At 27.9% G+C, this 15,727-nt stretch overlaps 2 protein-coding genes across 2 annotated transcripts in view; one reads left to right on the top strand and one right to left on the bottom strand.

The window, feature by feature from the left end:
- The window catches only part of LOC107994823 (titin), a 73,325-nt gene extending 62,519 nt beyond the window's left edge, over window positions 1-10,806 (top strand). The window contains exons 9-10 of the mRNA XM_062079122.1: window positions 4,857-5,137; window positions 5,353-10,806. Of these exons, the coding sequence (XP_061935106.1) occupies window positions 4,857-5,137; window positions 5,353-9,072 (4,001 nt within the window). The 3' untranslated portion in view covers window positions 9,073-10,806. The remainder of the gene's footprint in view (window positions 1-4,856; window positions 5,138-5,352) is intronic.
- Window positions 10,807-11,596: 790 nt separating this feature from the next.
- On the bottom strand, window positions 11,597-13,331 carry LOC107994715 (fatty acid-binding protein homolog 9). Its single transcript, XM_017051738.3, has 3 exons — window positions 12,980-13,331; window positions 11,829-11,933; window positions 11,597-11,728 (listed from the first exon to the last, which is right to left on the bottom strand). Exons 1-3 carry the CDS (start codon window positions 13,223-13,225, stop codon window positions 11,672-11,674), a joined length of 408 nt encoding a protein of 135 aa, XP_016907227.1. The 5' UTR covers window positions 13,226-13,331; the 3' UTR covers window positions 11,597-11,671.
- Window positions 13,332-15,727: the final 2,396 nt, after the last annotated feature.

Here is a 15,727-nt window from a genome sequence, read left to right as displayed (position 1 = left end):
AAACATTAAACGCGATAGAGCATAATCCAAAAAGAAAATCGAGGACTAAGAGAAAAAAAATTATCCACCTAAAATAGTTCTTGACTTGAGAGAAAAACTTGGCGGATAAAGATATCTTGAAAGTTGCACACGGAGATCGTTGGAACGAATTCGCGTTGGTGGTAAAGGAACGTTAGAATTAGGAACGAGTTAAGACAACGTTCTCCGCGTGGGTTGCCCTTTTTTTTGGCATCCCTTAAGCCTGTTTCTATGTACGTGTATTTACGCTTCTGGCTTCTAGACACTTCGATTACGTAAAATATATAATAAACTGCTATAGTATCTTTATTATATATAAATTTTATCCTATTATTAGTTCCACATCGTATTTTTTGTTATTAAGAGGTTATGTTTGTCACGCGTAGATATATATGTACGTATATTTAACAGTTACACCCTGATGACGGAAGATACGATAATAAATATTTTCAAGATTATTACACAAATAAAAAAATTTATTGAAATTAAATAAGTTTAGAATTGAATTTCATTGAAAATTATATATATACTATATATATTATAAATTAATAAAAAATATTTTTTATGATTTTGTTTTTATTACAAAAATTAATTTTCTAATATCTCAGACAATCTTAAGATAGTATTAGAATAATTTTACAATAAAAAATTTGATATTTAAGCGTATTTTCCAAAACGAAGTATTTTCATTGCATTAAAGATGACCCATTTTCTTTATGATGCAATAGAAAACTTTATATACTATAAATTTTCCTTTGACTTCCATAACTTCAAAAGTATTTTATGATGGCAATATTAAGATTACTGAACATACTTTGTACATGATTATATGTAAATATATTATTGTTATCATAATGTACATAGTGACTAAGTATTATAATAATAATCTAGTATAGTTTAAATGGGATTTTTACCAAAATACGATGTTAATAATATGTTAATAAAAATATTCTTATTATTCTTACGCGATATTTAAAACAAAATAACATTTATCTTGTTATTGTTAATTCGCTCATATTCGAATATTTTTAAAATCTTTAAAAGTAACGTAATTTTTAAAATTCTTGGAAGTATGAATATATTAATTAAATTTTTGATTAATAATCATTCAAAATATTATAATAATATATAAATAATCTTTTTACAATCAGTTACTTATTTTTTTTAAGTATTTCGATAAAATTTTGAAAAATTTGCGAATAGGTTTATTAATTTTAATTTGATATATGTAATTATTATATTAATTTTCAGAGAACGAAATCGTAGAATTTTTTGATTATGCGTTAAATAAAAAAAACATGATTTATTACAGATGTAATAAATTGTTATGAAAGTTCGAAAGAAAATATTATATTAAAAAAATTATTATTTAATATTAATAGATATTAAATAGTAGATAATAAACATTATTTATAGTTTAGAATATAACTGCGACCTGAAATAAATAATTAAGTGAATATACATGATTTGCAAATAAAAAAGATTAAGAAATATCAGAGTTTCTATTTTTAATATGAAACCTATGTGTGAAGAATTTTTAATTTCTTTTGAATATCCTTCCTTTTGTATCCTGAAATTGTTTTAAATTTTTTTAAACACGATTCATACAAATAATCGTGTAAATTATATTATATTTTTTCTTTTGTTGAATCATTGCTTCACTGTTCATCAATATTCATTACTTTGTTATTTGCATATCATTAATATTGCACTCTAACATTATAATAATATTACCTTATCGTTATAAAAACAAAAATATATTTTATTCTCTTTGTTTTAATCATTTTTCAAAAAAAAATATTCCATTTAATTCTGTGTAATTCTATCAATGGTAAGTAATTTCGAGAATCCAGTTCATTTATTTTATGCATGATGTTTTTTACGTTTTGCAATATTTAAAACTTTATTAATTATATTACAGTGATTCTAAATTTATGTATATTTATTTCACATTCTTAACAAATAATTTATCGGTTCGAGAAATTTGAATTTAGTATTCATACACTAATCTTGAATGTACGATCGTATCGTTAAAAGGGTTAGTATAATGAGGACAAAACAGATTATTACTTTTTGCTTCAATAGTTTTGGCAGAGGTTTAATTCGTATTATTTATTAAAAAATGTTAAATTAATGATAAATTACAAAATTTAATAATGATTTTTAAAGAATTTTAAAGATTTTTTTATTATTATAGATATAATTTGAAATAAAATTTCTGATTCAAATGAAAACTATGTAAATTAATCTTGTAATGACGTACTTTATTTTGAGAATCGTTAAATTAACTTTCAATATTACTTAAATAATACAATTCCAAATATTTATTTCAATTATAAAATCTTATTTCTCTTTTTCTGCTTATAAATTTTGAAGGATTAAACCACTGCAGATTAATCTTAAAAAAAAAAAACTATTAGAAAATTCAAATTAAAAAAAAAAAATTAAAACTCATAAGTCAAACGTAGAATGTTCATCGCAGTTCACTTAGTTCGTCTCAATAACTTGGCTCATTAACTCCCCTTGCTTTACTCATTTTCCACTGACTACGTCAGAGTCTATTCTTCCATACTTTAATATACTAGACAGATCAAAAACATTAAAATCTGGGAGAAAATTTCCATTCGAAATTTTCCATCAATACAACTCTATTCATCATTTAACTCGATCATAAACAATATATTATAATTATTTCCAATAAAACAAAAGTTTAATAAATGAAGAATCAAAATAAAAAATTTTTCATCTATCCGTTTTTTTTATCCATCACGTTCCATATGTAAAAAACTTTAACTACACTCTATAAAAGATCGACAAATATTGTAACAAAAATTCTTGTTCGAAGTGATCCACGATTCTCATCACTATTCATTATGTTCCCAATACTTTCGTCATAATTTACTCTACAATAACATTCTATAAAACTATAAAACTTCTATAAAAAAAAAAATAAAAAATCAAATACCAAAAATTCTCGTTCAAAAATTTTCGTTCTACAACTTTCCTTCTACTCGTCACGTTTAATATCTTCGTCGTAATTTATTTTACAACTCGGTAAAAGATAGAAAAATTTTCCATCGACTCTCCTTCTGCCCATAATCCCACCATAATCTACAATCACAAACCATAATACCGTATCTTATCCAAATACAAAGTGATATAGAAGGATAGCCTCTCCTTTTAGGTTAGGGATCTATTCCACTGATCCACTTCTAAATCTATTCCAACGACGCGAAACATCTCGAATAAAACGTTTCGTAACGCTGGTTCGATTCGCTACCCATATCCAACTCTCGTTCTCGAAGGGGGGGGGACTCTCGAGTCGAAATTGATGGAACACTGGTTGCTCGTCTTTAAACCGAAATTCCCTGCACCGTGCGGGTGAGTCACCTTGTATGCAGGGGCCAGGACCAATCGTAGGAGCGGCGTTCCTGGCGGAGATGAGGTGCGACTGTTGCTATACGGTGTGCCGGTACAGGTGGGTGGTGGCAGGGCCGTCGCGGAAGGGGGTGCTCCGGGGGCTCTCTAGACTAGATCGATAATGCATCTCTTGGCGGGCGTAGTTCCTCTTAGTCACCGGCAATCGCTCCTGCGGCCAGATATCCTACCTCGTTTCCTTCTCGTGAGTACTTGTACTTGTTTTTTTATGATACGTCATTATTATCAACGCAGTAAATCGGTTAATTTTTTTATATATATATATATATATATTTATATATGAATTATATCGAAGATGTAGAATATCGATTTTAGTTGATCTTTTTCTGTAATTTTCTCCTCATATAGATTTTCTTTCGTTAATTGGTGATTTTAGATGATTTCTTTTTTTGTGTTTTTTCGAATTTTTTTTTTCAGGATTGAAAGGTTAAAATTAATTGCAAAATCGATTTTAGGTAAATTTATTATCGTTGTTGTTGTTTAAATTGCTCTTGTTCTTGTTTCTAAGTATTTCGTTTTAGTGTCAATTGCGTTATCGATTTTGGAGTGTATGGGTCATAAGTGACCTAGGGTTAAATCGTGACGTTGCGTCCGGCCGACCGTCCCAGGGTTAACTCTTGCTCTGGTGTATGCCGAATGCTGCAAGTTGATTAGCTCTGGTATATCTTCTTTTTGTTGTGCTTTTATTCGTTGAACTTATTGGTGATGTAATTCGTGTTATAAATTTATCAATTTTCGAAAGCGTCGAAATTAATGAAAAACGATGAGAATACAATCGAAATGGAAAAATATTTTGTTTAATTATGTGCATTACAATTGAACATGAACGAGACCATATCGATTTTCAAGTATTCGATGGTGAGATTTAAATTTTCTAATTATATTTTTTTATTCCATTCTTTCTTCTTTCTTTTTTTTTCGTGAAAATTTGAGAATTTTTATTTACCATTTTATAATAATCGAAAATAAAAGATATTTCTTCGTATAATTCAGGAAATTGTTACGTAAGATGGTGCATTGAATCATTCTTTAAAGAAATAAAATAAGTACGCGAAAAAGAGGTTGATATGCGCAAAAAAAATTTTTTTAAAATTTTATTTCTAAAAAATATCCTGTTTTTAATTAATTAATAAAAATAAAATAAACTATTTGAATATCCATTATTTACATTCGTAATTTTTATGCTTGATAAATAATGTTTTGGATATTTACAAGGACTATAACTAAACAAAATTATGCTAAAAAATAGCAACTTTTTTCCAATTTTTGGTTTCTTTCAATGATGAGCCGAACTGTATTATCATCAAATTGTTTCGTTTCATCGATAATAATTTTATGAATTGAAAATTTGAATTTAAATGATTTTTTTTTTTTTTTGCTAATTATTTAATTCTTTTCAGAACCTCTTCAGCATGCGCTGATTCACGAACCAGATAATGTAGCGGAGAGCGAGGATTCCGAAGACGAGTGGAACTATTATCGAGTTGATCCAAACAAAGAAAAGAATTCCGAAACGCCTGTTAACGAACCCGAAAAAACGATAAACGTGGAAGAAGAAAGTGAAATATCAGAGTTACCTGTCGAAGATACCGAATCGAAAATCCAATCTGAAAACATAGAGGAGAATATTAAATGCGAAAATCTGAAAGAGGAGGAATCGCCTGAGCTTATTAACATAGAGGTAATAAAATTTTCAAGTTTGTATCGTGCTTTTATCATTACTTTTTTCACTCGTATATTTCTGAAAATTTTGCTCATTATGATATAATATTAATTACAATATAATATTAATATTTATATTAATTATCATTTTCTTGGAATATAAAATATATAATTATTTTTAACGTATAATACCATCGCTTGAACGAGAGATATAATTTTTCTTACTAATTGTAGATTAGCGCCGAAGATAAAGAAGAAAAACTAGAGAAGATCAAGGAATCCTGCATCGAGGAAGAAAATAAGTTGAAGGATATGGATTTTCAATTGAATCCTAACGCAGCCGAATTCATTCCTGTTTCACCGCAATTTATGGGAACGAGAATGGATCTGGTTGAGGATTTCCCTGTCTCTGGATCACCTTTCAAACAAGTCCCACAGATGGACGACATTCAAGTGCCCAGTCAGAGCGAATTCGAGAAAGAAGTATGCCAACGGCCAAGAGAGGTCGACAGTGAGGAGAAAGAATACCAAAATGGTGATAATTTACAGCATACCGATTATACAGATTTTCTGGCCGACAAGCAAAAAGTAGCCCCTGTTTCCGGAAATATGGATGATTCTGAAATATCATCAACGAAGGCTGAATTCGGGGACGAGTCTTCGGTCAGTTTCTTAACAGCTAGTGAATTCCATAGAACAGGTATCTCTGCGATAGATGAATCGTTCTCGAGCTGCGAGCGTGAATACGATATCGCTAAAGATCCAATGGCCATGTCTTTCACACCCAGCGATTTCGAGGCGGCGTTCGACAAAGGTGTCGATTTGAATGCCGTTCACGACTTGAGCAATACCGATTTAGAAGAAACGAATGGCATTTTGGACAAAGAGGAGGAGGAGGAGGAAGAGGAGGAGGAAGTTATGGCGGAATCTCCAAACTTGGAAAACGATACTGTTAATGATAAAATGTTAATCATATCTAATACCGAAAAGCCAATGGATAAAACAGAAAAATCTGAAATTCGCGCAGAATTCGTGAACCTGTCTTCGCAACAAGATTACAGCGAAGATACTTTCATCGAGCACGCGGACGAATTGAAAGCTAACACTATCGACTTCCTAAACTTGCAACCAGAGTCTTCCAATCAACAAGAACCACAAGAAACTGCGAGATACGACCATTCTCCCTTAACTGAAAATTATTCAGGAGAATTTGAGTCGGAAAAAGAAGCTGTTTCCGTTGATAATGAACAACCATTATCGCCTTCCAGCGCCGACATAGATGAGACAAAACCCATAGACGAAACCAGCGAGGATGCTGCCCTTCTTGGAAATGAATTACAAAAAGAAATTTGCTCGAATGACGGTAATACGCCCTCTTCGCTATCGCCGATTCCAGATGCAATGGAAAGTGATTTGGCAGCTGAAAGTGCAGAAATTCAGTCTTCCAAACCTGTTCAATCTTCGTTGCATCCGGATGCTCCAGAGTTTACACCTGAAAATTATAATTTCCAATCGTTTGGAATGGACAATAACGATGTTTGCCAAGTATCGCACATAAAAGCAACTGATTCGTATCAAGCATATTCCACGGAAGCCGGAAGCGCGTTCGAAATAGTTAAGCAAGATTTGGTTGCAAACATACAATTTGACGAAAAGGAAGATGAACCAGTGTATACGAAGCCACTAGTAGACATAAAGCCGGAAGATTTTAGCGAAGAACAAGATGTTTGCGTAAGACCACTTCAAATCCATTCTGAATTGACTCCACCTCTTTCTCCTCAAGAAGAAAAACACGTTCACGATATTATTTATCCTGTCAAATCTTCTGTTGATACCGAAGTGATCGAATCAAAGGAAATTCCAGAAGAAGCAAATATTGAAGATAAAGTAGAAGAAATGATGGAATCAATGAAAGAATCGATGGAAACAAATATATCAACAGAGGAAATAAAATCAGAATCAGAGGAGCCAATAAAAGAACCCATTTTGAATTTATCTGATTCTATGCAAGAATTTACAGGTTTGGAGAGTCAATTACAACCTACAGAAGAAGAGGTTTTTAAACCCAAGATTGTCGAAGATCTTCAAGAAGAAATTATAAAGAAAGAAGAATTGATAGACGTTACAGAACCAGAAAAATCTTCGGAACTTCCAATCGAAAGTGAATATATGATACAAGAACAGAGAGAAGTCCAAGAAGTTAAGGAAATTAAAGAAGTGGAAATTGAACAATTAAAATTAAAAGAACCAGAAGTTGAACAAATGGAAATCCAAGAACCAGAATTTAAAGAACCAGAATTTAAAGAACCAGAATTTAAAGAGCCAGAATTTAAAGAGCCAGAATTTAAAGAGCCAGAATTTAAAGAACCAGAATTTAAAGAATCTGAAGTTGAAGAATCCGAAGTTAAAGAACCAGAAATTAAAGAATTCGAAATGAAAGAATCAGAAATTAAAGAATCCAAATTTAAAGAGCCAGAAATTGAAGAACACAAAATCAAAGAATTACAGTTAGAAATTAAAGAATCTGAAATCAAAGAATCTGAAATCAAAAAATCGGAAATTAATGAACCTGAAATCAAAGAGCCAGAAATTAAAGAACCTGAAATCAAAGAGCCAGAAATTAAAGAACCTGAAATCAAAGAATCAGAAATTAAAGAACCTGAAATCAAAGAATCAGAAATTAAAGAACCTGAAATCAAAGAACCAGAAATTAAAGAACCTGAAATCAAAGAATCAGAAATTGAAGTTTCAAGTCAAAAGCCAGAAATCAAGGAATTACTCAAAGAACCAGAAATAAAAGAAACAGAAATCAAAGAATTAGAAATAGAAAAAGTAGCCGAAGTTCCAGAAAACAAAGTTATCGAAACAGCTGCAATAGCGACAGCAACTGCAGCTGTTGTAGCGAGTGCAGCAGGTGCAGTTGCAGCACAAAGCAAAGCGAAAGCAAAAACACTCGCTACAAAACCAACGAAAACTACAACTTCAAAAGCAACTCCAACAAGATCAACTCCAACATCCCCCTCAAAAACTGTATCTTCCACATCACGAACATCAACTACAGCAATGAAGAAGCCGTCGACAACGACACCTTCTCGTCCAAAAGATCTCGACGCTCCGAAGAAATCTACAATTTCCTCTACGACAGCCAGTAAACCGTCGGTTGCAAAATCCGCTTCGAAAACAACGACATCAACTACTGCAACGAAATCAACTAACAAAACCAGCGTAAGCTCTACAACCTCTAAACCAAAACCTATTGCAACAACCGCTCCAAAATCGACTGTTACTGATAAAAAACCTACCGCGAATGGTGACGTTAAATCTTTAAGTAAATCAGCGACTGCAACTAAATCCTCCAACAAAGCATCACCATTAGCGACCAAAACTACGCTAGTCAAAACATCTTCCACACGAGCATCAACTGGAACGACAACAGTTTCAAAAGTAAGATCCTCTTCTGCCAACAAATTAAATACGACTGCAAAAACTAGCAGTACTACAACTACTGTCAGTACGGCTAGCAACAGACCCAAAACAGCTCCATCTAGTGGAACTGCATCGAAACCTCGCATGTCACTTAATAAGTTACCAGCGATCGATAAACAAGTGAAGGAAACTGCTAACAAACAAATTTCTATGGGGCGAACAAGTACACCTGCTTCTAAGACGACTTCTCGTTTGTCTACTACTAGTTCTAGCACGACTACGATAAAACGCGCATCCTTAACAGCAAAAACTACCACAGTTGCATCCCCAACGAAAAAATCTACGCCTGTATCGAAAACTTCGAAGACCTCGTTGAGCGGAAAAACAGCTGGTGAAAAAGGAAAAATTTTGCAAAATGGCGTATCCGAGAATGTTGAGATAAATACGATAATCGATGATATGCCGAAAAAAGATCTATCGCCCGTGGTCACTCCAAATGATAATCAATTAATCATGAGCTCTGATTGAATTGGCGGGAAATGACACCGGTTTCAATCTTAGCTTTATGTCGATCGTATGTCATGCACCGATAAACATTGTTCTTTCTTTACCAAAAAAAAAAAAAAAAAAAGAGATACAGAACATCCGCTAAAAAGTAGTTTCTTAGGAAATATATAACGAATCGGAAGGAGTTTTTACTATAATTAGCGTAAAGTATAAAATATAATATATTAATGTGTATATGTATACCGAAGTAATGAGTCTGTTTATCTATATTGGCGAAAAGAGTGAATGTGAAATGAATGAAAGAGAGTGAATGTTAAGAAAGAAAAAAAAAAGAGAGCAAGGATGTGTGCAAGAAAGGATATGCACTAAAAAAAAAAAGAAAAAGAAAAAACAAAATATATGTTATTTCGCTTTTGACTGCTTCGATCGTGCTGGAAGTAAAGAATAATGTAAAGCAGAATAGAAAAGAAATGAAAAAGAAGAGGGAAGTGGAAGAAGAAACATGAACTAAATGCGAGAAGAAAGATATCAATTGTTTTTGTAAATAAATGGATAAACGTTTCCAAGCGGTCTCCGAGATACTTAGCCGAAAAAGAAATATTCACATGTGGTGCTGTAACTGGCCTGTAAACATGACAAGTATACACGCAGCGCAGGTTCATCAAGTCGCCAACAGTTTAAACTCGGAATCCAGAGAATGTTGTCACCGCTTAACCGTACGAGTCGGTTTCTTAACATATTCTTAATGTAAAACACGAAGCTGGACGGTTTTTTATACTTTTTAATTTTATATGTGCATTATATTTGATAATAATTAATCGTCGTACTTTTTATGAAGAAGACCTTACACACGTATGTACAAATACGTACTGGAAAAAAACATATATACACATGTAGACACTTACACATACGCGCATATACCACAAACACCACATACAAGAAACGCGAACGACAGGTACCATATATATTTATTTTTTTTTGTTTGTTCCTATTCCGAAGTTGAGTATACTGCGAGAGAATATTATAAACTCGTCATTCATTAATACTGTTCTTATGTATTCTCTATCCATCTATGTATAGCACTTCTATGAGTTAATGTGATACCTATTATATTAAATAAATTCGAACAAATATCGAAACGAAAGGACAATTTATGTATGTATAACATGTGGGAATCTAAGAAAAACTAACATCTGAAGAGTTATAAGGATAAAAAGAAAAGGATTTAAAAAAAATAAGAATAATCATAATATAGAAAAAGAATTCTTTATCTTATATTAAAATCATTTCGTTTAATGATGCAATTGATTATTATTCAAGAATGGAATATTTAATCTTTATCATTAAACGAATAAAATATGAATAATAAAGAAGTAAATGCAATTTTAAAATAATATTAGGAAGAAAAATTCAAAAAATTTATAACTGCCAAAATAATGTTATGGTATAAAAAAAAAAAATTATTTAATCTTTCCTTTCAAATCTTTTCCCCATTTTATCTCTTTCGTTTCTTTTTCTTTTTTATATAAAAGTACTTAGGCTTTTTATGTAAACATACGTATAAGATAAATTCATTGTTCTTTGTATTTGATTATTTATAGTAAAGATACGTGTATTATTTAACGAAACGTTAATATTTGTTTTAAATAAATATGATAAATGATTGATGATTTTAAAATCTTAAAGAGATACGAACAATATTATGCATTTGTTGTGTTAAAAATTCTTAAATAAAAATTACGTCAAGTTGGGGTATTTATCCGTATTTAGTTTATCCGTATATAGTTTTTAACCAATTTTGATTTAATGTACTCAAAATAAATAAATTGTACATAAATGTACAGGGTGTTAGCAACCTGTATATTAGTCTTTCAATTCTTTCCGTTTTTTAAAGGCATTTTTTTTTACAAAGCATTAATTATTTAATAATCTTTTGGATAAAATAAAACTTTTTTGTTCCTAATTTTGCACCTTTTTAAGAATTATGTACCTAATTCAATATTCCTCACATGAAAATAACATATATTTTCAAAAAAAGATCAGGTTAGGAGTATGACTAAAAAGACACCGAAATATTATGAACAAATTTTAAAATCTGATAATATTTTTACTTCAAAGACAATATTTAACAATATTTTTTTATAATTTTATTTTTCACTATATTAAATCATTTTACGATATAATTTTATATGATGCAGATCATATTAATAATTAATTAGATGAAATAGGTAAGTAAATAATTTTTAAATATGATACAAATTCAAATATCATTTAAAAAATATTTAATATATTTTAATTAAAAATAATTCATTCTTTGAACTTTCACACTACTTAAATGCATAAATATATTTAAAATTAAAAAAAATAATTCTCTTATTTACATATAAAAGCTTTTTTTTTATGAATGATTTTAATAAAAGAATACCGAAGATACAAATATGTCTAAAAAATATCAAAGAATTATTAAATTATTGCCATAAGGAATTTTTGGTAATAGATGTAAATAATTAGGATGAAAATTCCAATTAAAGAAAAAAGGAAAAAATTTCCAATTAAGATTTATTTTCAATTAAGATAAATGAATTTTTTTATATTTTTTTTTATCTAAATATTTTTGTGTTTAAACCCTCTTGTACACACGTGTTGCCTTGACGTCGCTCTTGTTTGTACTTATATGCTAAAAAAGATATAATGTTAAAATTTTGTTTGAACTTTTTTATATATAACAATTTTTATCATTCATTGAATGATAAAAAGAAAAAAGAAAAAATATTTACCACTAATAATTCATTATCTGAAAATTCGTATAATCGGCTGACTTTGAGCGAATCGTTTACTTGCGTTTCCGTTTTGAATGTGTTACCTTCTATAGATGTAACGGTCTGCAACGATAAAGAAAAAGATTATATTTCATATTTATGTTATTTCTTTATCCTTTATAAATTATACTACATACATATTAATATACATATTTGTATTGATTAAAAAATGTTCATAATTCATTAATAAATAATTTTTCAGAAATTTTGATATAATTATTAAATAAGTTTTTTTTATAAAATTTATTATTTATAATATAAAATAATATTAAAATATTCAACAAATTATAAATTAATTACAGACTATTCTATTCTATTCTATTCTATACTATTTCTTCAATTATGTCAGATAGAATAATCAAGTATTATTAATAAGTATGACTTGCAATAATTATTAATTTATAATAATAATAAAGAAAAAATATGAGTAATTAATATTTTATCAAAAAAAATGTTTGTCATCATTAATGTCATCATTGGATTATAGACATATGAATGATTAGGAAAAAATGCAAAATTGATTGAAGAAAAATATATCAGTAAAATATCATAAAAAAAAATCTATTGTAATTTTAATTCGTATAAAATAAAATTATTTTTTTATTAATATACATTTATTAATATTTTATAATTTATTAAAAATGCAAATAATTTTTAATATTCGATATTTTAAAAATTAATTCGGTTTATAATTATATTAGATAAGTTTTATAAATTTTATATCTACAAAAGAAATATTAATTCATTTGTTATCAAAGATTTAATCTTTAAATTCAATCAAACTTTGTAATTATAAAGATAGAAAATATAGAAAATCATAAAGTTCCTGTTCGAAGATAATTAAAAACAAAATACTTTATGTTATAAAAACTAAAATATTTATGTGATATATAAAGAATTGATAAAATAAAATAAAATTAAAATTAAAATTTTTTAATTCCAAATTAAAAAAATTCAATATATGTCATCGAGAAAAGTAATATTTCGATTACACATTAAACTCTCTTCAACGAAAAAATTATTAGATTTAAACTGAATTATTTCATCAATTTGTTGATTAAATATCGATATCTAAGTATCTATATTATTTTATGATGAATTAAACAAACCTGAAATTTGCGATCAGGAAGAGATGGCAATGTCTCCTCGAAGGGTACATTCATCTTAAAAGTCTTGGTGTAGGTATTATCTCCACTGCTAGAAGTGAAGGTCCATTCGTCTCCATTCTTCGATAGTTCGAACGAGGGCCTTGGTTGTAAGACCGTATTGACTAGATTCTGGTCACCCAGAACTTTTGCGAACTCTTCGAAATTGTTTTGTGAAACAAATTGAAATTTACCTTCGAATTGTACCATTTTCAATATTATTTCTTGATTGTTTCGCGCGATGAGAAAAAGTGATGTGTACTACACGTGTTCCACGTAGCTGTCGCTAGTAGCGAATAAATTACTCCTGCGGTAACTGCCGCTTTTATAAGATTGTCGGAGGTACTTATGGCATACGTATGCGTGAATTCATACACAAACATTTATCGACTACAATCGACAAGTACCGAATGAGATTATCGTAAATTCGACCTATGATTCGACCAACGACGCGACAACTCGATTCCGCTTTATCATTTTACCAACACCCTTGCGCTTTTTCTCTTACCGATAAATTAGCCGAATTGTCCGTTTATCGTAGAAAAGAAATTTAAATTTGCTACATGCATCAACAACATCGATGGAAAAGATTAAATGAGAAACACAAAATATGATTTATCGTACTGATAGAATAAAATACATATCATTGTAAATAAGGTAAATGTATAAAATACAAATAATTATCTGGTCATTTGATGCAAGTATTAATTATTAAGCTGATATATAAGAAGTTAGAGATAATATTTTATTAATTTATTATTATATTATTTCATTATGATATCGATATATAATGTTGTTTGCTTATACTTGCTAATAAATAATCAATCAGTATTTTTATAGCAATTTGATGTGATTTATTTTAAGTAAATAATTCGATTACAAGTACTGCTAAAAATTTCTATTAAAAAATTCCATCGAATTCGGATTTGACTGTACAGAAGTATTTTTAAAAAAAATAAGTTATTTTTAGTAGATTTGAAAATTGAATGTAAACAAATAAAATAGAGCTTTGTATATAAATATTTTGAAAAATATATAAGCTATCTTTTCAAATATTACTTAATTTTAACACAAAGAGTTGAATTTCTTATGTAAAAATAATATATAAAAGTAAATATGAGGAAAAAAATTCACATCTAGATAAAATATTTTCAAATCTTTATAAATATTTCAAAAAAATACATTCAAGAAGAATTTAATTTTAACCATAAATTTATAAATTTCTAATTTTCTATGAGTGCCTTAATTAGGAAGTTTTTTATTCTGTGCAGATGTAACAGTTCTATATTCTCATAATAGTTTGTTGTTTATAATATTAAATTACCTATACTTTATTCATCTTGCAGAGTTTATATGAGTGTTATTTTCACAAAATATTTTTCAATAAAATGTTTATAATTATGTATATGCAATCTCAAATCTTATTTAGTTTTTATTTTTTCAGTTAGTTTAAAATTAACTTATATTATTTGAATATCTTATAAATATGGAAAATAAAATATTATTATAATATTAATATATAATTCTTATGAATATTCTTACTAATTATAAGAATAAGTAACATAAATAATTGAATTCTATGAAGTAAATTTTTTTGAATTTCACTTAATTTTATCTATTTCTGTTAAACATAATTTCATTATTAATGTACAATTTATATGTAACTTAATATAAATTGAACAAAAAATGAATAAGTTTTTAATAATATTAAATAATATATATAAAATGTTTAATGAACAAATTTGTCTATATAAATATTCCTAGTCTAATAACTTATTAATTATTAATGATTATAAAATTGTAAAAGCATTTATATAGAATTTGAACAAAAATCTACAGAATATACAAAAATTACAAAAAGGTAAATATTTTTAAAGTATAATATACATTATATATATTTATATTTATATTTGAAGAATAAAACAAACATTTATTTAAACTCTATTTTTTAATTATATTCATACAAATTTAATTTTAATATATTTACAATCTACTGATTATAAGTATATCTTAGGTCAAAGTTGTATAAGCTTCAAAAAAATATTCATTTTTTTTATTTTGATTGATATTCAATTTATTTTAAGAAGATAGCTTTTATAGCTTATTTTTTAAATGTAATGTATAAATTTAATGTTTAAATCTTTTATTCGAAGTACATTTTAAGTAATAATACATGAAAAATTTTCTAAATTTTACATTGAAAAAAATTAAAATGATATCTACATAGATTCATGGATATACATAGATTCTACATAGATCTACATAGATTCATGAAAATGTGATTTTGTCAAACTCAAATTATTATATAACATTATATAATATTTTCCAAAATTTATAGAAGAAGTTTAAGATAAAATTAATTTTCTTTTATAAAATATCTCGTAAGCCAATGTTAATCATATGACGCTATCAAGATATTTTTCGTTTTTTTTTATTAAACTATGTGATATATCCGTTTATATAGTTTGATAATCAATGTATAAGATTTTATTGATGCGAAGAATGATTAATGATATTAAATAGAGAATATGTATTTTTTTTACCATCAATTATATAAATAATATTCAATTATAAATATTAAAATTAAAGTAAGATACAGCATTCCTTGAATCAAATCTCATCACTAGATCTCTCATTTGCGGATACAACAATTTTAACCTCACAATGCATTATGTAATTTGAAAACGACCACCAATAAATATTAAATTTTAA

Source organism: Apis cerana, linkage group LG1 (assembly GCF_029169275.1).
Source record: "Apis cerana isolate GH-2021 linkage group LG1, AcerK_1.0, whole genome shotgun sequence".
NCBI classification, from domain to species: domain Eukaryota; kingdom Metazoa; phylum Arthropoda; class Insecta; order Hymenoptera; family Apidae; genus Apis; species Apis cerana.
This window is presented reverse-complemented; position numbering and strand designations above follow the sequence as displayed.

Coding starts and splice junctions, on each gene's coding strand:
- LOC107994715 (XM_017051738.3), bottom strand. CDS start 13,225: ATGGTACAATTCGAAGGTAAATTTCAATTTGTTTCACAAAACAATTTC. Junction 11,934..12,979: donor TTCCTGATCGCAAATTTCAG/GTTTGTTTAATT, acceptor TTATCGTTGCAG/ACCGTTACATCTATAGAAGG. Junction 11,729..11,828: donor CAGATAATGAATTATTAGTG/GTAAATATTTTT, acceptor TATCTTTTTTAG/CATATAAGTACAAACAAGAG.